Raw genomic sequence first — 22,689 nt, forward strand, 5'->3', positions numbered from 1 at the left:
GTTAGACGCGCGGTCAGGCTATTGGGCCATCAAACTGAGCACTGAATCCTCAATGTTGACGACATTTAACACAGTGTTTGGCAGGTATCGTTTCCTCAGACTGCCATTCGGAATCGTGTCCGCTCAAGACGAGTTCCAGAGACGCGTGGATGAAACATATGAAGGATTGGACGGTGTGACGGCCATAGTGGACGATATACTAGTGTTCGGCAAGACTAAAGAGGAACATGACCAGCGTCTCAGAGCGATGCTGAAGCGCACAAGGGAGCGAGGGGTGAGGCTCAACCCCGACAAGTGTCACATATGCGTGTCCGAGGTAAGCTACTTCGGCCACACGCTCTCACACGAAGGCATCAAACCAGACCCACACAAGGTGAAGGCGGTCAAGGACATGCAACCCCCACAGAACAAAGCAGAGCTGGAGACAGTCCTCGGCATGATCAACTACCTCGCCAGATTTGCTCCACACCTCTCACAGATAAACTCACCCCTCAGACAGCTTCTGAAACAGGACAGTGAGTTTGTGTGGGATGCAGTCCACGACAAGGCGTTCCAAGAGATGAAGAATCTCATTACACAGCACCCAGGTCCAGTACTCTCATATTTCGACCCGCAGAAAGAGCTGCGACTCCAAGTGGATGCATCCAAAAGTGGCCTTGGGGCTGTCATGCTCCAAGATGGCAAACCAATTGCCTATGCGTCCAAGTCACTCAACAGCACTGAAGAAAACTACGCACAGATAGAGAAGGAGCTCTACGCTGTGGTCTTCGGCTGCAAGAGGTTCCACGAGTACATGTATGGACGAAAAGTGATTGTGGAGTCAGACCACAAGCCTCTGGAGGCAATACTAAAAAAGCCACTGGCAGCAGCACCACCCCGGCTGCAACGGATGATCCTGGCGCTCCAAAAATACGACATCCAAATCATCCACCGCCCCGGCAAGGACATACCGGTGGCCGACACACTGTCACGCAAGTCAATAGAACACCACGACAGTGACCTACAGGAAGGGATGGAGGCCCAAGTGCACACAGTCCTCAGCAACATCCCTGTGAGCGACACAAGACTCACAGAAATCAAGCAGGAAACAGCGCAAGATCCACAGCTCACCGCACTCAGACGAGCCACACTCACTGGCTGGCCAGACACAAAGAAAAAGTGCCTGCCCAGCATCCAGGAATACTGGAACCACAGAGCAGAAATCTCAGAAATGGACGGTATCCTGTTCAAAGGTGAGAGAATCATCCATGCCAGCCACCTTGGCGTGGAAAAAAGCAAATGCCGAGCAAGAGACTTACTGTTCTGGCCTGGCATGGGGAAACAGATCGAGGATGCGGTAGCAAACTGCAGCATATGCCAAGAACGGCGCAGCGCAAATGCAAAGGAACCAATGATGTCACACGCCATACCCGAACGGCCGTGGCAAGTGATAGGAACAGACCTATTCACATGGAACTCACAGGACTTCATAGTCACTGTGGACTACTACTCCAGATTCTTCGAGCTAGAGAGACTTTACAGCTGCACCTCATCTGCCGTCATCATGAAGCTGAAAGCAGCAATGGCTCGACACGGAATCCCCGAGACTATCATCAGCGACAACGGTCCGTGCTACAGCTCTGGTGAGTTCCGCAACTTCTCACAGACATGGGGTTTCTCACACACCACCACAAGCCCCCACTACCCACAGAGCAACGGCCTCTCCGAGAAGACTGTCCAGACGGCCAAACGCATCCTGGACAAAGCCAAAGCTGAGAACAAAGACCCCTACATGAGCTTACTGGAGTATCGCAACACACCGGTGGACAACCTGAAATCACCGGCACAGCTACTGATGAGTCGGAGGCTGCGGTCCATTCTCCCATCAACAGCAAAACACCTGCAGCCACAGATCGCCAGTCAGGAGGATGTTCACAAAAGGAGAGAGGTATGTCAACAGCGCCAGCAGGCATACTACAACCGAACAGCCAAACCTCTGCCCCACCTGCCCGCAGGCACACCAATCCGCTTCCGGCAGGAGGATGGATCCTGGAGACCTGCAACTGTGGAAAGACCAGCGAACACAGACAGGAGCTACCACATCCAAACCAAAGAAGGTCAGATCTACCAACGCAACCGTCAACACCTGCGACAAAGCAGAGTGAACACTCACACTACGCACACACACACTTCACAGCAGACTGTTACCAGCGCTAACAACAACACACAAGCCCATCAGCAAGAGCATGCTGAACCTCCAGACACGAACAATCAGCGACAACCAGACACACAGCCTGGTTACACCACGAGGTCAGGTCGCACGATCAAACCAAGACAAATCCTTGACTTATGAATGTTAAAAAAAGAGAATTTTACACCAACCTGTACTATACCTGCTATGTTTTGAAAAGAAATATTTACAGCGTTCACTTACCTTGTGTACCTACCTGCTGTTTGCAGTTACCAGTAATGAAATGAAAAAAAAGATGAAATGTTATTACGGTGTCACATTTAGACAGTGAAGGAAATGTTTTACACTACTTTGTTGCAGTCCAGTTATATAAGAGTTCCACTTTCATATTCTTTCTTATTAAGATTGTATTCGCTTATAAACGTGCTCAACGTGGTCTGTATCTCTGCAGAGAAAGCAGCACTTTTCAGAAAAAGGGAGATGTAATATTTGCTAGTAATATTTGATTTGCTAATGTCCCTTACGGCTTTCCGTAGCGCCACAACAAAGTCACGTGATGTACGTAACAACGTCAGTCGGAATCCGGTCGATGAATAAACACCCAGCACGAGAGAAGTCGTCCTTGCTTTATTAATGTTATAAGTTAACGTAGCCAGAGGGCACAGATCATTACACTGCGTACTGGGTCATTACATATACACAGCGCAGACATTTTCCAAGCACCTTTTTATAAATTTATGATTTTTCCGTCGCAGCTTCGAAAATGTTTTGGCGCCTCAGAGATATTTGGGGACACATGTAACTCAATGAGTGTTGACCCAGTTGTGAAAAACATAAAACTGTGAAACAAGTTAGACTCCAACATCTGGTTTTTCGTAGTGTGAGTACAACACGTTAAGTGTTGACCAACACTGCGCATTTATCTGTTTATTTTACACGACAGCACAGACTAAGACCTTAAAAGTCAAAAATTTCCCCAAGATCTGACATGCTTCTATGTGTCAAAAATGCAGGAAGTCAAGTCGCTTTGCTTACAAAAAGTAGTTTATTCAAGTGTGCTATTAGTATACTTATTTTAAACGAAAAAAATCAGTGAGCATACTTTCAGTTTACTTTTTAAGTACTTATCAGAGATATACTAAACAAAATTATACTTAAGTATATTTACAAGTATACTACTAGTACATATACTTGAACTTTACTTGACGTTTACTTAAGTTTAGTTAATAAAATAAACTTCAAGTGTACTATTTTTTGTAAGGGACATGGCTCTTTACTGGAATCAGAGATATCGTCTAGCACAGGCACCCTTTTTAACTTTGCCCGGTACACGCAATATGGAGTTATGCAATTTTTTTTTTTACATTATCCAAGGTGTTTAAAATATCTCGAGGAAGCATAATTGGACCATATATGAAGAAAAAAAGACTGCTACTCTCCCAGTTGAAGATTATCACGAATACTCGACAAAAATATATGTTGCAACACATCCAGACACTAATGAAGACGGTGCTGTGGAATTCTGTTAGTATTGGGTTGATATATTAGTATTACTATTATTACAGGTTTACACATATGAGCCAACCTCTTATTGTAAGTTTTTATCTTTGTCCACTTTTGACCAATAGCCTCTTTTTATATATTTGATATGTAGTATTACCTGACATGTAAACATAACTTGCCCACTACACTCAATATATTCTGCAACCTGGAGATTTATTCTTTTACACAGGTTTCTGCTCATTCCAGTGCTTTTAGTATGGGACCTCATTTTGCCATTTTTACTCATAACCTGGATACAGAATGTATCTTGCACAACTCACAGATTTTACTACTGGGAGCAAATCCACTGAGCCTGATGATTCAATTTAAATGAATTGTTTGCGATGCAAAAATTCCTTGTCATAACTGCCGGTGTAACCTGGGCCTTAGGCCAATTCACTGGATTATATCTTTATGTAACAGTGCTGTTGCTTAGCTGTTGTTGGTCAGGAATCTCAAAAAGTAACAAGTGCTACAGCAATTCTCTTACAAGACACTTAAGAACTCTAACTCAAAAAGTTCTGGTGAAGGCTACTTGTACTTGAGTGAATTTTGCACAAGGTAATCATGCTTTTACTCATACACAACTTTTTACTACTATCTATCCCCATGCCTCACGGTCACATGCTTTCTCTCTCTTGCTCTCCTCTCTCTCTCTCACACACACACACACGCATGCATGCACGCACACACACACACACACACACACACACACACACACACACACACACACACACACACACACAGAGTGGTATAAATAATCTCTCCACAACTACTGGTCTGATGATTTTTCACCAAACCTCTCTTAAGTCTGTGTGATAAAAAGGTGATCTCCAGAGAATCTGGGTTGCAGGGAGCCCATCAATCTCTGTGTCCTGAATGTCCGCAGCAACTTCCAGAAGATACATGGACCTCCCTGCAACCTCCATCTGAATGTCATTGATCAACAACATAATAGGGTATTGAGCCAGAGTCCAGATGAAGATTCAATTAGCATCGACTGCGTGTTTTTCTAATGAAACTCTGAGCACTGTTATCTTCAAATCTGAAGTATGGAGAGAAGTATGAAGAAAGAAAGAAAGAAAGAAAGAAAGAAAGAAAGAAAGAAAGAAAGAAAGAAAGAAAGAAAGAAATAATGAAAGAAAGAGAAAGAAAGAAAGAAAGAAAGAAAGAAAGAAAGAAAGAAAGAAAGAAAGAAAGAAAGAAAGAAAGAAAGACAGACAGACAGACAGACAGACAGACAGACAGACAGACAGACAGACAGAAAGAAAGAGACTGAATGATTTAAGGAGTGAGATGGAGAGAGCGGGAGCAAATGAGCAAGCGAGCGAGCGAGAGAGAGAGAAAGAGAGAGCGAGAGAGCAAGTCCAAAGGTTGGGGGTGGAGTAGCCAATGGCTAAACTGTTCATATTATGCAATAAAATGTTTGGCAAATTTTCTATCCAAAATCTGTGTGTATTCATTAATTTGTTTGGGGTAGTTTTTATTTGAGTAAATAGCATTTTGGAGAAATAGCAGTTAAGCTTTTATCCAGAGGGGTTTTTCCATTTCTGTTCAATAGAGTAGAACTATTTCAGCAAAACAGTTTTGTGATAACACCTTGAAATGAGATTTTTTTGTTTTTTGTTTTTTGTTTGCACAATAAGCCACTATGATTGGTTGGTAGTGATGGGATCCCACCTTTCTCCTGTGCCAAGAAAACACCTGCAGAATGGCAGCGCCACAATGCAATGTATTATTGCTTATTAGAAAACATTCATGTATTAACACATTGGAAATACCCTTATTTAAGGTGGCAATCAAAAGATTAATTTTCTTTTGTTGCCTATTATTGTTATCCCAAAAAAAACATGTGATCTGCAAATACTGTTGCCTCCTGAAAGACCTCAGACAGCAATGAAAAGGAAAACTCTTGCCCAAAACATTTCAAAATGTTAGTGGACACCAGCGTGTAACCTTGTAATCAAGCCTTATGATTAAATCGACTCTGTTTCTATAAAGGATCCTGTCTCTGCATGTTAAAATTGCATTAAGCAATATTTTTCATATTAACAGAGAATCAAACGACTCCCCGTAATGTGAAAGGATTGCTAATACTTGCTGCAAGACGAGGTCTTGCAGTAACATTATCTATTTTATCTACTAGTCTAATCGCTTGATGTAAACACTGCCAAAGTTGCTGTCAGTTGACTAAATTAGTAAGCCATGACCTTACAGTATTGTGACCCCCAGCAATAAACACATTCGTTGATCTTGCGACTAAATAAACAGGAAATATCTTGGGAAATATCACCTACCTAGTTAGCTGGGTGAGAATCCATCCATCCATTATCCAAACCACATCCTGCTCTCAGGGTTGCGGGGATGCTGCAGCCTATCCCAGCAGTCATTGGGCGGCAGGCGGGGAGACAGGCCGCCAGGCCATCACAGGGCTGACACACACACACACACACACACACACACACACACACACACACACACACACACACACACACACACACACACACACACACACACACACACACACCTGGGGACAATTTAGTATGGCCGATTCACCTGACCTACATGGCTTTGGACTGTGGGAGGAAACTGGAGCACCTGGAGGAAACCCACGCAGACACGGGGAGAACATGCAAACTCCACACAGAGGACAACCCGGGACGACCCCCCCCCCCCAAGGTTGGACTAACCCAGGGCTTGAACCCCGGACCTTCTTGCTGTGAGGGTGGGTGAGAATAAAAGCATGAATTGGACGCACCCAATCTAAAGTCCTGTATCCTTCAATAGAGTCTGGCTGCAGCATGGACTCTCTGGGATAAGTGTTCTGTCACCAATCCAGTGATTTGATGACTGTCTGTGCTATTTGATCCGAAACATTCTTTATGTGAAATTCTCCTCTAAAATGCTTGCATGGGACGAATTTACCATATATGGCCAACACAAATATTTGTTACCATTGCAATGGTCACGTTTAAAACTGAACTACTGCAGTTCTTACGTTATTGAACAGTACTGTTATTGAACACTGCTTGGCATCCTGTGCATCATGTTCTTCATAAATTTTAGGTCCATTATAATTCTGTTGTCCTCTTTCAATGTTGTATTATGTAAATTGCGTGAACACAACATCCATTGCACGCTGTCCGTCATGGGAGAGAGATCCCTCCTCTATTGCTCTCCCTGAGGTTTCTTCCTATTTTTTCTCCCTGTTATAGGGTTTTTTGAGGGAGTTGTTCCTTATCCAATGAGAGGGTCTAAGGACAGGATGTTGTGTTGCTGTTAAGTCCACTGAGGCTAATTTGTGATATTGGGCTATACAAATAAAATTGATTTGAATTGATTGAACAATTGCACTTCTGATGTTAATATGTACAATAACCCACAGCCTATTTGTTGATGAATTGGATTAATCCTAAATGGCATGTCCTGCTTAGTCAGTTGTTGCACAGACTCATCACAAGGATGGCAGGCCTTTTTTATGTACAGTCATTTCCAAACAACCAAATCTCATGGAATAACTGTCTCAGGCCAAATCCTGCATAACGAGGCTCTTGCAGTCATCTAATCATGCGTTTAGTTGCAGACCACTTACCCCTGATGGTGTCGGTGCTGCCATTCCAAGCACTTGCTCTCTTATTGATTGAGGAAGTAGTAGGTGTGGCCAGATTAACTTGGCATTTACTAACAAGAAAAAAATTGACTCTCTCTTGAAGTGTGTCCCAAAATTCTTCACAACTGCCTCTCTCCTCCCCTCCGACACTACCCCCTCGTCTCATATATCAGTTAGGAGACGAGATGGTTGTTTGAGAGGGGACAAGAGAAGAAAAGTAGATACTATTGAGACAGCCAGTGTCTTAGCCTGCTATCAAAAATAGACATTTTCTTATTAGGTGGCTTAGTCATAATTTTAACCGATAACAAATCAACATTACACAGCAGAGTCCGGTCCTCTGTTCAATATGTTCTGGCTGCTGTTTTATATGTTTTCCATCAGGGATGTCATTTTTGTTTATTCTTAATTAATCAAAAGATAAACATTGTTGCAAACTAATGTTGAATGCAACATCTTGTTGTGAAATGTGATATAAAAATTACAATTAAATTATCATCCCTTCTGAATAAGGGCATCACTGTGGTTCAGTGTTTAGTATGTCACCTTACAGAGGGTCCTGGTTTTGATTCCAGTCAATCCATGTAGAGTTTGCATGTTTTCCCCGTGTCTGCATGAGTTTCCTCCAGGTTCAACGCTCATCTTCCAGATTCAAAAGACATGAACGTTAGGTGAATTTTAGTCTCTACATTGTTTATAGATATGAATGTTTGTGAGTGACGTGTGTACGAACCTGTGATGATGGACTGGTGACCTGCGCCTGTATGGATAGGTTTAAATTCTCTGTGACCCTGAATAGGTTCATGCAGGTATAGACAATGAATGGATGAAGGAATGAGGTGTAAATACATTGATTATCGATGATGATAGATAAGTTGCCTAATAGATAATGTTATCCCAACTCAGAACTGACATCTGGCATCATGTACAAGGTAATAATGCTCTATGTTTTACTGATATATTATCAGCAGACAATATGGCAGCACAGACATCTATTTCCAGGTAACAGCAGAAAAGAGGAGTTAATAGAGGTGCGGAGGAGACAATCTTAGGGTGATGGGATGCACTATTTACAGTGCAATATAAACCAGATCTGGTGAGGTTCTGGTATAAGAAATGGCTATAATGGGGGCATCCAGGTTGAGTGGCAGGCTATTCCATTGTCTACCAACACGGGGATCGGTGTTTTGAATCCCTGCATTACCTCCGGCTTGGTCGGGCGTCCCTACAGACACAATTGGCTGTGTCTGTGGGTGGGAAGCGAGATGTGGGTATGTGTCCTGGTCACCGCACTAGCGCCTCCTCTGGTTGGTCAGGGCACCTGTTCAGTGGGGAGGGGGAACTGGGAGGAATAGCGTGATCCTCCCACACACTACGTCCCCCTGGCGAAACTCCTCACTGTCAGGTGAAAAGAAGCAGCTGGCGACTTCACATATATCGGAGGAGGCATGTGGTAGTCTGCAGCCCTCCCCGGATCAGTAGAGGGGGTGGAGCAGTGATTGGGACGGCTTGGAAGAGTGGGGTAATTGGCCGGATACAACTGGGGAGAAAAGGGGGGGGGAATGCCCCCCCCCAAAAGGCTATAATAATAGTGTCTCTATGGCAAAAATCAGACTACTCTGCCATAAATCTGACTCAGTTCCGATTTTTGTGACAAAGATCTTTTTTTTTTTGGCCCTGTGATGGCCTGGCAGCCTATCCAGGGTGTCTCCCCACCTGCCGCCCAATGACTGCTGGGATAGGCTCCAGCATCCCCGCAACCCTGAGAGCAGGATAAGCGGTTGGATAATGGATGAATGGATGGAGATCTTTTTTTTTTTCAGAGGAGTGTCAACATGAGAAAGCACATGAAAAAGTATCTTTTCACATCTGATTTTGGCCACATTCACACTTGACCCCATGTGCCTAAATCAGATATGTAAGTGATGTGTGACCATGCAACTCAAGTCTTTACCTTGAGGATGAATTCATGTGCATGTGATGTTATTCTTCATGGCTGACTTGTATCATTCCTACGGTTTGCCTTTCACTGATACTGCCACAGCAAAACTATGGCCTAATTAGACTAGGGATAAACTCCTGTGACAGACATGGGGTACTGGGGGGGGGGGGTGTTTATGGGAGAAGTTAGTTTTTAAAAAACAGATGCTGTTGGAAATAGGAAGTCAGTGCGAAAATATTGAAGTCACTGATTTTACATCTATTTGGTGAGATGCCTCTATCCAAGGTTAAGTCGAGGGCAGTGTTTGATGAAAAAAAATTGCTTGTGAAATGGCTGAGATCTGTCAACACATTTGTAGTTTGCGTGAGTACTGGGCGAAACCTTTCAGGAAGGCAGTTTGATGGCACTGATCAGACACGGGTCACTTTCAAAAATGAATGCAAACACTGAGGCCGAAAAAAAGAATCTGGGAAAAAAAATTTTTTTTATTGCGCAATATGGCCTGCAGTCTGAACATAACCTCGTTCTCAAATGCAGTCAAATCAGAAGGGCCCATAAAAGAGAGAGTTTTCCCCAGTTATTAATTATGGTGGTTTGGTTATGGCTATATGAGTCTGACTGTCACTTCTACACATCTCACACAAACTTTTGGAAACATGATTCCCCTTATAAAAGGCAATGCCGTCCCCGCTCATCTACAAAAAAAAAAAATCTGTGTTAAAGGCCTTTCAAATTGACAGAATAATATTGTTCTGAACACAACAGTGTCAGTTTGCTGCATGTGTTAATGAAATGGTTGAGAAGTCATTTGTAGTTTAAAATGTGTTGAGGTAAAGATGACTTTTTTTCTGTTTGCAAGACCAAACAAACAGCATACTTTGTTAATCTTGTAAGTACAAGAAAAATAATAACATTTGCACTTGATTGCATAACTCTGCTAAAAAAGAGACAAACATTGATTTAACCTGTAGGTTAAATTTCATTGATGCTCCCATTATATAGTACTTTAAATTCTTTTACATGACAAATAGTCCTTCACCATTGTTTGATTATGCAAATTGGATGCCTTCACAGAAAGCCTACGCCGGCTCTGAAATATTACTGATGAATAATTCACAAGAACTTAGGTCATAATAGTTGACTACAGTACAGATAACATGATTTCAACAAAAATGGTGTATACTTTGTGTGCAATGAGCACCATAATTATGCTACAATAACAAAAGGAAACACATTTCACCATTAAAAGTCAGACAAACAGTTAAAGAGATTTTAATGTGCTTTTTCATACAGTACATTGTATGCATATCCAGCATAGCATTTCTCATACATAGAACTCTCTTATTATTTGGGTTGGGAACGCAGGGCTGAGGGGATGATTAACAGTCAGTCTACCATAACGTAACGTCTGCCGCACAGCAAAACACAGCTGTGCCAGAAGGGTTTCACTTTGCAGTTTGGACAGCATACTGAAGCGCCAAAAAAAAAAAAAAATCACCCCTTTCCCGCTAATTTCCATAAATTCTCCAACTGACAAAAAGTAATTTCACAGAGAAACCAATGTCTAAAAGCAATAATTGGGCCAAATTTGTGTACATTATTTACAGAGAATACAGTAAATAAAGGTTAACCCATACGAAGTTGGAAACAGTATACGTGATTTTTAAATCTGCACTTCAACAGCAGTTGAGAGCGGCAAACTTACTGTCCCTTTTGTCATCATAGTATCATTATTATCATTATCATCATTCATTGCAACGTCATCATCCCTCATCATTGTCCTTTTTTTATTTTTAAATTCAGTCTTTTCAGATAAGTCTTGCTTACTTATCCAAAGTATGGGTGGTCATTTTGGAAGTTGTAGTCTGGACACACTTTCTGAACCAACTTGTAATCAATACTAAAGAAAGAAATGAAGATGCAGATAACCTTGAAAGGTTTAGCACAGAGCCAGGCGGCATGGGACTGGGTGTGCTCTGTAAAGCAGGTCTGCGACGGATCGTACAGGCAGGGCTTGGGCTTCTTTGACCTGTTGGTTATCTCGTACTCCACCCGGCAGTTGAAGGTCTTTACCTCTTTGGGGTCCGTGGTGGACTGCTGGGTCTGTTGGATCTGGACTTCCGGGTGGGTGTGAGACTGTAGCTGCTGCTGGAGGACCTCGAACTCCACCACCTTGGTTGGTGGTACGATGCTGACAGACACATTCCCCAAGCTGGAGGAGTTGTGCCGGAAGTACACAGTGAACGTCCCGTTGATGTGGTCCACAATCTTCCCTGTCACCAGCAGACTGAACTTCATGGTCTTCACATTGAAGTAGAAATCTCCCCAACCAAAGATCTTCTTGGTCTTCAGGGCTGTCTTTAGCGAGGGCTTGCGCTTGGAGCGGTAGCCTGTCTGGTCCAGAAGCAGGGACTGGTTGCGGGCCCAGTCATATGGGTTGAAGAAACTGTATGTGGGCAGCTTGGACTTCATGGGCGTCTGATCAATGGAGGTGGAGAAGATCCTGGTTTGGTACGGAGGCTTGACCACACCACTGGGTGCATTACCGACTGCACCTCTAGCCATGCCGTATGGGAGAGTCTTCATCACTGACCCAACCGGGCTCAGATCTGAGAAGTCCACCTGCTTATCCAACCCTTGGACCTACAATAGAGAGAAATAGAGAGAGACAGACAGACAGACAGACAGACAGAGAGAAAAAAGATAGTTAGAGAGAATACATTCTGCATTTAAATATAAAAAGCAAAAATGTTCTGATTCTCATAAGTAAATTTAGGATTTTCATTTCAGCCCTTATCCAGGTTGTTGTATCTGCTGCAGATCATTTCCCCAATTCCAGAGAACAACTCTATCTGCTTCTGTTAATGCCCTTCTATTCTGGTGTCAGTGTTCTGCACGGCAGACAAGCGCCGCGAGTGAGGTAATGGATGCGAGCTTTTGTTTGTAGAGACAGCTCTCTTGCTTTAATCCACAGCCTAGATGGTTATTCGCAGGAGTGATTGACTAGAAATCTTCTTCTGCTCTCTTTCATGTCTCATCAATCACATCACCGTCAGACTCCCACCCTCCCGATGTGTGTGTGCTTGTGTGTATCTACACCTAGTACACGCACTCACACGTTACCCTATGCTGTGACTCTATACACACATTCAAGCACACAAATAAATACACAAAAACACACAAAAGGACTCACATGCACATACATGCACACACACTCATCCATGTACTTCCACAGACACACAAGTACGCTCCCACATATACAACAACACACAAAAAGTCACTCACGAAGCTCAAAGCTGACATGATGTGATGGTGAGGGGTATTCAAATGGTTACATGTGGATGGTCTTTAAAACTGTTCTCCAAATGGATGAATAAACCAAAGTGGGGAAGAAAAAAAAAATAACAGAGCAATACACACACAAAAAAAAGTCCAAACAAACTCAAGCCCCGCTCTCGGCGTCTAGTCATGCAAGAAAGATTTTTGTCTCTCCTAATTCTTATTCAGTATGGTGGAACGGACAGTTTTGAGCCAAAGTCCTCCTCATCTTTCATCAATCATTGAACTCAATAATAACTGCATGTTGCTATTTGTTGAGGCAAGAGTGCGCCGCTCAATACATCTCCAAATGTATTCAGTCATTCAATTAATTTATCTATTTCTATTGACCCATCACTAGCATGCCAGCGGATCTGACTTCTTGTTAGATTGATCTCGGGAAAAATGACTGAGGTGTACTGACAGCTGGAGGAATGAACTGGTGAAAAAGAAAGATGTTGCTAAATGAGCAATGACTGGATGACCTGACGAGGCCCTTAACACTTGGGTGCCATGACAAAAGGTCTATAGTGTAGTCTGGCAGAGTTATGCTTGAATTTTGGCAATTTGGATTGACTCGGCTATGGATGACATTCAGTGAGTTAAAGTTGATTGCAGAAAAACATCTAAATACATACAGCAAGATGTGCAGGCAAGAAGACTGTGGCTTCCTGTGAATGCGCTGTCAGCAGAGCTGTCAGCCAGCGCCATGTGTTGCCATCTGTCAGACTAGAGTTCTGCCGGTGTGAGCCTTATCATCTCCTTCACTAATAGCACACAGCTTAAACTACCACCACCACCATCATCATGCTATGAATGTCAACTTGGCCTTCAAAGTAGACCCCATGATGTATATCAGGCCAATGTCTTGACCTGTGGTCAGTGTAGAATCAGTGAGCGTTCTCATGAAGGGGAAAAAAAATTGTGCAAAGTCAGCAGCTTTTCCAAACATCAATAGAATGAAAAGAGATGAGTATGAAAACGCAGCTACTTTTTGTGGAGAATGGAGGTATTAAAATGCCAAAGGAAACCAATAGATTGACTTTTCTATTAGCATAAATATCAATTTTTCCCTGCCTTGACAGTAAATCTATTGCAAAGGTGCAGATTTGTTAGAATAAATATGATATTTTTGTCTTGACGTGAAATCCATAAGCTATAGACTTTTAGCAAAGGTCTGGATGTGTGCTTTAAGGTCATATCAGCCTATTGCAACCAATGGAAAATTTGAAAAAACACAGCTACTGTCTTTTACCTCTCCTTGCCCTTTATTCAGACATGTTATAATGACTAAGAAGTAACTTTTGCTGCAATAGCCAGAGGCAGAGGCGTCGTTAGGATCTTGAAACATTGGGGGCTTAGCCCAGCCCAGAAAGTTTTAGATTTTCCCCTGATAATTGCACCATTTTCAAGTTATTTCAGAGTAAAATGAATAGATGAATGAATGAATGAATAGATGTGAGACACTGCTCTACCATAAGGTTGTGGTCAGGTGCATAGGCTGGCTTTCACAACATGAAATCGAAATAAAAAAAATTAGTGCAATCTGAGTCCTCATTCAACTTTGTTATTATTTTTATTTTCAGCAGCAGGAGTAAAACCCTAAGAAAAAATAAGAGCCTTACCGTTGATGGAGCAGTCATATGCTAGATTGCCAATGCTTTGTTCAATTTTGAAACTTGACCAACCTTGGTCTCATAGCTTCTGCCTGGTCTCATAGCTTCTGCAGTGACAAGGGCTCCTTGTGAACTGTGACAAACTGTGTTAACTCTGTGTCTTATCTGTCTGATACTCTGCTCCCCTTCACCTCTATAGTAGCTCTTTTGGTGTCTCACCTCTCTGTCGCACTCCTCATCTCCTCTGCTCTCCCCTGTCCAAAATCTTAAGCAAATCTCTCATTTTTTGCTGTGATGATTAGACCATAAACACAAGTTATTTATCAATTCATTTTATACAGACTTAACCAATTCACTGGACAGCCAAGAGTTTGCTACCTGAACACTTTTGGGTGTATTTTATGGATTTTGGGCTGCTGATCATGAAAATCACCTTAGATTTTTCCTATCACATACCGTTTTGTAGATATAACCTATTTTTGTGATTTCCCATCATATTTTAAGTCTACTAGTATATTGCCCACACAGCAAGCTGTTTTGGTCAGTCCAAGCATGCCTGGGCATGCACTCAGTGTAGGTGCTATGCAATGTTGTCTTAGGGATGCCTGGGCATGCTTAGCCAGTTTAGATGCTGGCAGACAGGCTACAAAAGCTGCTCACATTTACAGATGCTGTTTGGACACATGCTGATGCACATGTTCTTCAGGCAATGGCATAGTGAGCACATGTAACAAAAGTATTTATTGTCTTCAGGAAGATTTAATACAGCAGAACTGTCTTGTCAATGTTGCAACAGCTGCGATACATTGTTACATCTGTGGCGAGTACACGCTTAAGGCTCAAAGACGCACCATGACTGCACTTATTAAGAAAGCCTATGAGCTCTACTTCGGATGTAAAAATGGGTGACTAAGAGAAACCCTGGGCTCCTCACATTTGTTGTGCAACATGTACAGTCAATCTGAAAGCTTGGCTCAAAGGTACTTGGAAGTCAATGCCATTTGCAGTCTCAGTGATATGGTGAGAAGAGAAGGATCACATGACGAACTGTTACTTCTGTCTGACCAATGTATCTGGCTTCTCTACTGAAAATAAGAAATCTATTGAACACCCGTCAACCTTCAGCCATGACACCTATGCCACATGATGACAGTTTGCCAGTACCGAAGCCACCAGAGACATGGAGCCTAGATGAGGCAGATGAAGATGCCACAATGCATGAACCAGATGTGGAAAACAACACTGATCCAGATGTTGAACCCTTTATGCCTGTGTCATGCACGTTACACCTGGTTATCCTCATCTGATAACACAGCCAGAATTAAATGATCTGGTCAGGGACGTAGATTTGTTAAAAGCTAAAGCAGAACTACTTGGTTCAAGATTGCAAGGATGGGATTTGCTGTCACCAGGTTCCAAAAATGTATATCTTTCAGAAATGTCAAGAACATTTGACAAACTTCTTTACGCATGTTGACAAATTCTGTTTCTGTGCTGATATTGATGGATTATTCATGGCTTTGGGTTGTGTGCATGACCCACAACAATGGCGTCATTTTATAGATTTGTCAAAGTTAAGCCTGAACGCTGGCCTGTTACACAATGGCAATGTCTACCCTTCAGTACCCATTGGTTATGCAGTACACATGAAAGAAGTCTACAATAACATGGAACTGTTGTTGAAACACCTACAGTACAACAATTACGACTGGAACATCCGGTGATCTAAAAGTATTGGCACTGCTACTAGGAATGCAGCTCAGATATACAAAGTACTGTTGTTTCCTTTGTGAATGGGCTAGCCATGCTAAAGAGTCACCTTACATTAAAAAGAACTGGCTGCTCTGTAAGCTTTTTGTTTCAGGGCAGAAATGTATGGCGCATAAATCACTTGTCGACCCAACAAAGATATTTTTGCACCCTCTTCATATAAAACTTGGATTGATGAACATTTTTGTGAAAGCAATGAAGAAAGAAGGTGATGGATTTCGCTCTTTGGGACAGATGTTTCCAAGAATAACTGATACTAAGATTAAGGAAGGCATTTTTTGTTGGTCGACAAATCAGACTGGTCATCAATGACAGGGAGTTAGAAGATCTGCTAGTGGGGCCAGAGAAAATAGCATGGAAGGCATTTAAGGAATGTTGTTGAGAGTTTTCTTGGCAACTACAGAGCACCAAACTACACTGAGTTGCTTGACAACATGCTTAAAGCATACAAAACCATGAAGTGCAACATGTCATTGAAAATTAATTTTCTGTGTTCACACTTGTACTTCGTCCCTGCTGAACTTGGTGCAGTCAGTGACGAACATGGTGAAAGGTTTCACCAGGACATTATGACCATGGAAAACAGGTATCAGGGCAACTGGACTCCATCAATGCTGGCCGACTATTGTTGGACACTGACATGAGAGGCACCAGATGCTGAGTGCGAATGAAAATCAGCTGCAAATCATTTTAAGCTCAGTTGAACTAACACAATGTGTCAGCATCATTATGCGATCAAACATGTTAAATTCAATAAAAGTTATTTGAGGGTTTCTCAAAATTCCTACGTGATACAGCAAATCTGAAATTATTTTTGTGTTCAGCTTGAGATTGTCTATCATAATCTCCATTTTTTTTCCAAGAAGCAAAATGTTTGAAAACATTTGTTGTCCAGTGCACCAACCAATATTACATTACACAAAAACAAACCATTAATGCACTATTTCATTGCATAGAGGCTAAATAGTCATCAGTGCTCATTATTCCATATGGGCTGACAGTCACACAACAAAGCAACACTATTGGATACCTAATACAGGCCAATATTCAATGTAGCAACAGATGTACATCACTCAGAATTCTATTGCTACTTATTACTTACTGCAGTGTAATCAGTGGATCTGTGCTCTCTACATCTGATAACATCTATCCATCTATCTTCACAGCCTCATCCCTTCCTCTGTTGTGCTCTTGTTGCTCTTTCAAGTTCTCTCTCTCTCTCTCTCCCTCTCTCGCTCGCTCTCTGTTTTCCAGAGGGTTTTCCAGATGAAGAGGACCCATTTCCTGATTTTGAATTGTTACCGAATTTAGAACATTGTTCTGGTTTACTGTTGAATGTCAAACAGAGAAAAGCTTTAGATCTGCATACTGTGAAGGGAAAAGTAATCTACAGATGTTGTGTAAAAGTTTTGAATAAAAATAAGTTGAATGATAAAACAGATACATTTTGAAGGGGAAAACTTGGCATCAGCAACACTGTGAAGCCGTTTGGAGAGTCCTCTATAGACTGCCTTTAAACAAGCGAACAGGTGACTTACAGTGGGGAATATAACAGGGAGCTGTTGCACTGAATTCTTTTATCTATGTAATTAATCACACTGTTTCTAATGAATGTCCTTTCTGTGAGCTGGTAGAAACTGTTTGTCCTTGCTTTTCAGACTGCAGAAGACTTAGGGAACTTTTTGGTGTTTTAGATTGTTTGTTTATCTCCTTTGATGAAGTGTTGTCTGAAACTGCTTTTATTTTCGGGCAGGATACAAAATAAATAAGTAAATAAATAAACAAACAAATAAATAATTACATAAATAAATGAATAATGCAACAAGGTGGCAACTTTTAAACCTCCTTGCTGGTGAAGCTAAACTGTCAACATATATCACCAGAAAGAAAAAGATAGAAGGAAAACTGTGAAGAAATAGTCCCTGTGTTCACCTCTCTCGTTAAAGCCAGAGTTTTAATTGATTTTAAATGTCATAAATTAATGCACAGCATGGTTGTGTTTGTAAATCAGTGGTGTTATAATGATGTCATTTGTTCAGTGATGAATGATGAATTAATTTTTAGTGACTTTTTCGGATAATGTTATTATGTGATTCTTTGTTTCAAAGCTGCTGTAAATGTGTGACAATGTATTAAGAGTTGTTTTTTTTAAAGTAAAAAAAAAGTCTCCCTGTGTCTCTCTCTCATTGTATCTGTTACAACACTGTGGCAATCATGTCCTGACTCATCTGCTGCTACAGCAACTGCAGACAACTACCTCCACCTCTTCTAGCCTCACCTGTGCCTTGTTGCCTTCATCCTTTTTCTTTTGAAAAAGCTTCTTCCATGGCCTTCAAGTCTTGCCTTAGTGAACCAGCTAGCTAGCTACCACCAGATGCCACCAATGACAAGCCCTGTAACTGGTCCAGTGCTCTCTCTCTCTCTCTCTCTCTCTCTCTCTCTCTCTCTCTCTCTCTCTCTCTCTCTCTCTCTCTCTCTCTCTCTCTCTCTCTCTCTCTCTCTCTCTCTCTCTCTCTCTCTCTCTCTCTCTCTCTCTCTCTCTCTCTCTCTCTCTCTTCTGCGTGCATGGCAAGTAGTGTGGACTAGATCTGCTGCTTTAATGACATGAGGACCCAAAAGGTACTTGCGTTTTTGATCAACGATATCACATTAATTTTTGAGGGCTTTAATACATGATCAGAATGACAGATGAATAGATTATTATTCTTATTTTTGTAAAAATAAATAAATAAATATATATATATATATATATATATATATATATATATATATATATATATATATATATATATATATAAATAAATAAAGTCAAAATCCAGGGATATTCATAAAACATTTGGAGCTGTAGCCTTGGACACCCAGGCCTAATGCTGCCACTGGCCAGAGGGATGTTACTGGAGTGGTGTGGGCTGATACAAACACACAACATGCACACTGAACACAGCATACCAGTCTTTACCACTGCAGCCCTATCCCCTTCAGGCAATGAGCATCTCAACTGGAGGAGTTTGTTCGCAAACCTTTTGGGTGGGAAGTCCTGTTAGCAGCTCTTTAATCACCAATTTCTTTCCCAAATCAAATTTAGAAATCTTAATTTTAAACTCTAGATTAACAAAAGTCAAATCCAATTTTGAAATGAGTGATGAAACCATCACTGGGCTGATTTTAAGCCTTGCTCCCCTGAGCCACTGTAGCCCCATTCAAAGCTGATAGAGCCACAAAACACTTTTAGAGGGAGAAAATAGGATTGGCTGCCTTCTTATAATAATAACAATAAATGTAATGTGCTAAGCATAAACCAGTGGTGATGCTGTGTGTGGCAGAGGTCTCGGAACAGTAAAGACGTGAAATTTCCAAACACCACGTCACAGTTGCTTTCAAACCCCCAAAACACACTGTGCCAGAAACTGGTCCACCCCAAGGATCAGGTCCCCCGCCACAAACAGAGCAATACAGCGTATGCTGTTAAGTGCCAGGAGGATTGCCGTGACTTGTACATCGGGGAAACTAAACAGACACTGGCCAAGAGGATGGGACAACACAGAAGAGCTAACACGTCAGGCCAGGACTCCGCAGTCTACACCCATCTACAGGCCAGTGGCCACTCTTTCAAGGATGAGGATGTGCACATCCTTGACAGGGAGGAATGCTGGTTTGAATGGGGAGTCAAAGAGGCCATCTATGTGAAGAGGGAACGACCATCCCTGAACGGGGGGGGGGGGGGGACTAAGAGTACACCTGTCACTATCTTACGATGCTATGATTGCAAACATTCCCAAATCCTCTGTGACTAGTACACATTGCCATTGAAACTAGTTAATGGTTACGTTAATTTGCATATGAAACCGATCATTGTTTTCGGTCGTTATGCCACTGTGGGATACCCGCAGTCAGTTTAGACTGAAGAGGTCACTTCACTTAGAGGAGTGATGAAATGTTTCTCTCAATAAATGTTGTATCCAGATGAACTGATTCAACTTTCTGGGGTAATATGTTCTTTTTAAATAAAAATCTCAAGGAAGAATTGAGGCTTTAATTCCGATCGTTTTACAGTAACATGCATACATTCTTAGTATAAGTTAAGAGGTGAGGAAACAGCAAAATCATTGAAACCATGTCATGAAACAAATATTGGCAATATCGTAGTAGTTGCAAGATCCAACACACACTAATATGCAGACTCACAGCATAGATAGATAGATAGATAGATAGATAGATAGATAGATAGATAGATAGATAGATAGATAGATAGATAGATAGATAGATAGATAGATAGATAGATAGATAGATAGATAGATAGATAGATAGATAGAGTTACTTATGTACATTGATAGTGAGCTTTTAAATTTTGGCTGGAATATTAAAACTTGATCCAATTTGAGGATTTGCATTTTAAATTCTTAATCATGTAATATGATATATTCAAAGGAGGGCAACAGCCCTTTAATCGCTGGCATGCCACCATTATGAATTAAAGGGTAAATGGACTGCTTTTTGTATAGTGCTTTTCTAGCTGCAACAGCAAGTCAAAGTGTTAATTAATGCCTCACATTCACCCACGCATGCACACACACACACACACACACACACACACACAGTGGTGTCAACCATGCGAGGTAATGACGAGCTCATCAGGAGCAGTTAGGGGTTAGGCGTTTTGCTCAGGGACACCTCAACAATTTTGCCAGAAGGAATCGAGGCTTGACCAGCAACCCTCCACTTACCATACAGCCTGCTCTACCTCCTTAGCTACTTACCCCCTGAGCTGATTAAGCCTGTCATTGTTGGACTGACTCTGATAAAACATTACCTCTGATTAGATGAGCTCAATATAGACTTGATGTTTAGGTTACAGTACTTCTAATTGCCTAGGCTGACAACACGCTTTTGACTTGCATCCCCAAAATATTTTACATTTAAGCAATTTTGAGAGAGCAGACTAGTAGCAGTGGGGAAAAAAAACTGTCTTCAAGTTGCGCTTTGGGCACAAACACCAGAGTCCTCATGTACTTCCACTGTGTATCAGTGTTATAGCTGGGCCCATCAAATCTCAAACTATAGCAACGTTCCTCCCGTTTTTCATCTACTGCCTTACAGAGGACCAGCACAAGACAGCAAAACACAAGGAGACCATAATAGTCATAACCGACTGAGACAAAACCCAGCATCACACATTTAATGACTTGACATTTTGTGGATTACAGTCATAGACAAGCACACTTATCATTGCGGCCATAGAGGCACACACACAGTTGCCGATGAACCCAGACCTGTGCAGATACCACACATAAAAAATCAAACATGTGTGACGTTACAATGATGGCTCCGGCTGGTCGAAGGCTCGACTGGGAGTTGAGCGATTTGAATCTTAAACCTCTGCACACTACCAGATGCTGGCCGTCCATGGTGAGCTGCCCTATTTTGCTGGTGCAGACTCTCTACAATCTTGAAAATCAGTCGTCATGGCCAAATCGGGGTTACATAATAGGCCTTTGAATTTTCTAGTGTGTTCCTGGCTTATGTAAGTCTAAACAAATCACAAGAAGGAAGAAAAGAAGGCAAAAGGATTTTTGAAAAATTAATTGAGATACGGTCTTCCTTTTTCAGAAAGACAAATCAGTGTTAAACTTCACTTAACACTTAAATCAAATACTAATATTCAGTGAAAAGTCAGTCAAAATGATAGATTAATAAACTTGACATTATAATTTTCTCTTTTCGCAAAGTGATAGGAGAGTGGGGTAACATCACAGCACATGATGGAATGAGAATTCTGGTGAACTTCTGTATACATATGTATGATGTAGGCAACTCAATAGCAACCAGAGGAACAATCAAATTACGGTGCATTGGAGACAAAAGTGGATACTGCGGAAAATGTTATTAGTAGAGAACTGAGATGAGGAGAGCATGTTCATTTTCTAGGGTGATAGGGGACATTAATCACCTTTAACTTCATTTGGGGGTCTGCATGAGGAAAAAGCATCCTAAGGTGCCGCTTAGGTGGGAGGCCTGCAACCTACCTAAGTGCAATAAGTGAATGAAACAGGGAACGCTCCACAGGGAGAACACGAGTGAGGCTTTGTTAAAAGGGATGGATGACATGGCAGGTGGAAATAGATATAGGCATACAGAAAGAGAGGTAGAACAAGAATTACAGAGAAAGGAAAGGGCGAGATCCTGTGACAGGGTGCGAACTACTATACTGTGGCTTTCGGGGATTTCAGTTTTTGCTTTAGGGGGTGTACTAAAACATCCATGATGCAAACATGCATATACTTGCTATATCAGGAATTAGGAATCAGAAACACTTTATTTCTCATTTAATTTCAAAACTTCCAGCGTGGGAAGATGGCGGGGCGAACTCACGTTTGCGGCGGCCTCACCCAGTGCCGACCATGAAGTGCCTTTGTCGGCGTCTGCGTCTAAGTTTGTGTCTTCGTCTGCGTCTTAAGTTTTTGTCTTTGTGTGAAGTTTTTTTTTCTTTCCGTTAATGGCTGGGAGAGCTGGTGTTGGATCGGCTGAGAGAGCTTATGGCCCTTTCCGGAGCTGTATGGCCCTGCTTGAAGCTGTATGGCCCTGCCCAGAGCTGTACCCGAGAGAAAACACCAAGGCGGTCTGGCGGTGGCCTCGCCTAGCGTCGACTGTGCAGTATTTTTGTCTGTGTCTGCGTCGTCATGTAGAGTGCGGGGGACGTGTCGAGGCTGGGACAACTTGGTCT

The 22,689-nt window shown here is 42.0% G+C and overlaps 1 protein-coding gene across 1 annotated transcript; it reads right to left on the bottom strand.

The window, feature by feature from the left end:
• Positions 1-11,091: 11,091 nt before the first annotated feature.
• LOC130131898 (neurexophilin-4) lies at positions 11,092-14,300 on the bottom strand. The gene is made up of 2 exons (XM_056301624.1): positions 14,271-14,300; positions 11,092-11,907 (listed from the first exon to the last, which is right to left on the bottom strand). The coding sequence occupies exons 1-2, from the start codon at positions 14,298-14,300 to the stop codon at positions 11,092-11,094; spliced, it is 846 nt and encodes a 281-aa protein (XP_056157599.1).
• Between the last annotated feature and the right edge of the window lie 8,389 nt (positions 14,301-22,689).

Source organism: Lampris incognitus, chromosome 2 (assembly GCF_029633865.1).
Source record: "Lampris incognitus isolate fLamInc1 chromosome 2, fLamInc1.hap2, whole genome shotgun sequence".
Classification (NCBI taxonomy): domain Eukaryota; kingdom Metazoa; phylum Chordata; class Actinopteri; order Lampriformes; family Lampridae; genus Lampris; species Lampris incognitus.

Coding starts and splice junctions, on each gene's coding strand:
- LOC130131898 (XM_056301624.1), bottom strand. CDS start 14,300: ATGAGACCAGGCAGAAGCTATGAGACCAAG. Junction 11,908..14,270: donor GCAGAAGCTATGAGACCAAG/GTTGGTCAAGTT, acceptor TCTCTATTGTAG/GTCCAAGGGTTGGATAAGCA.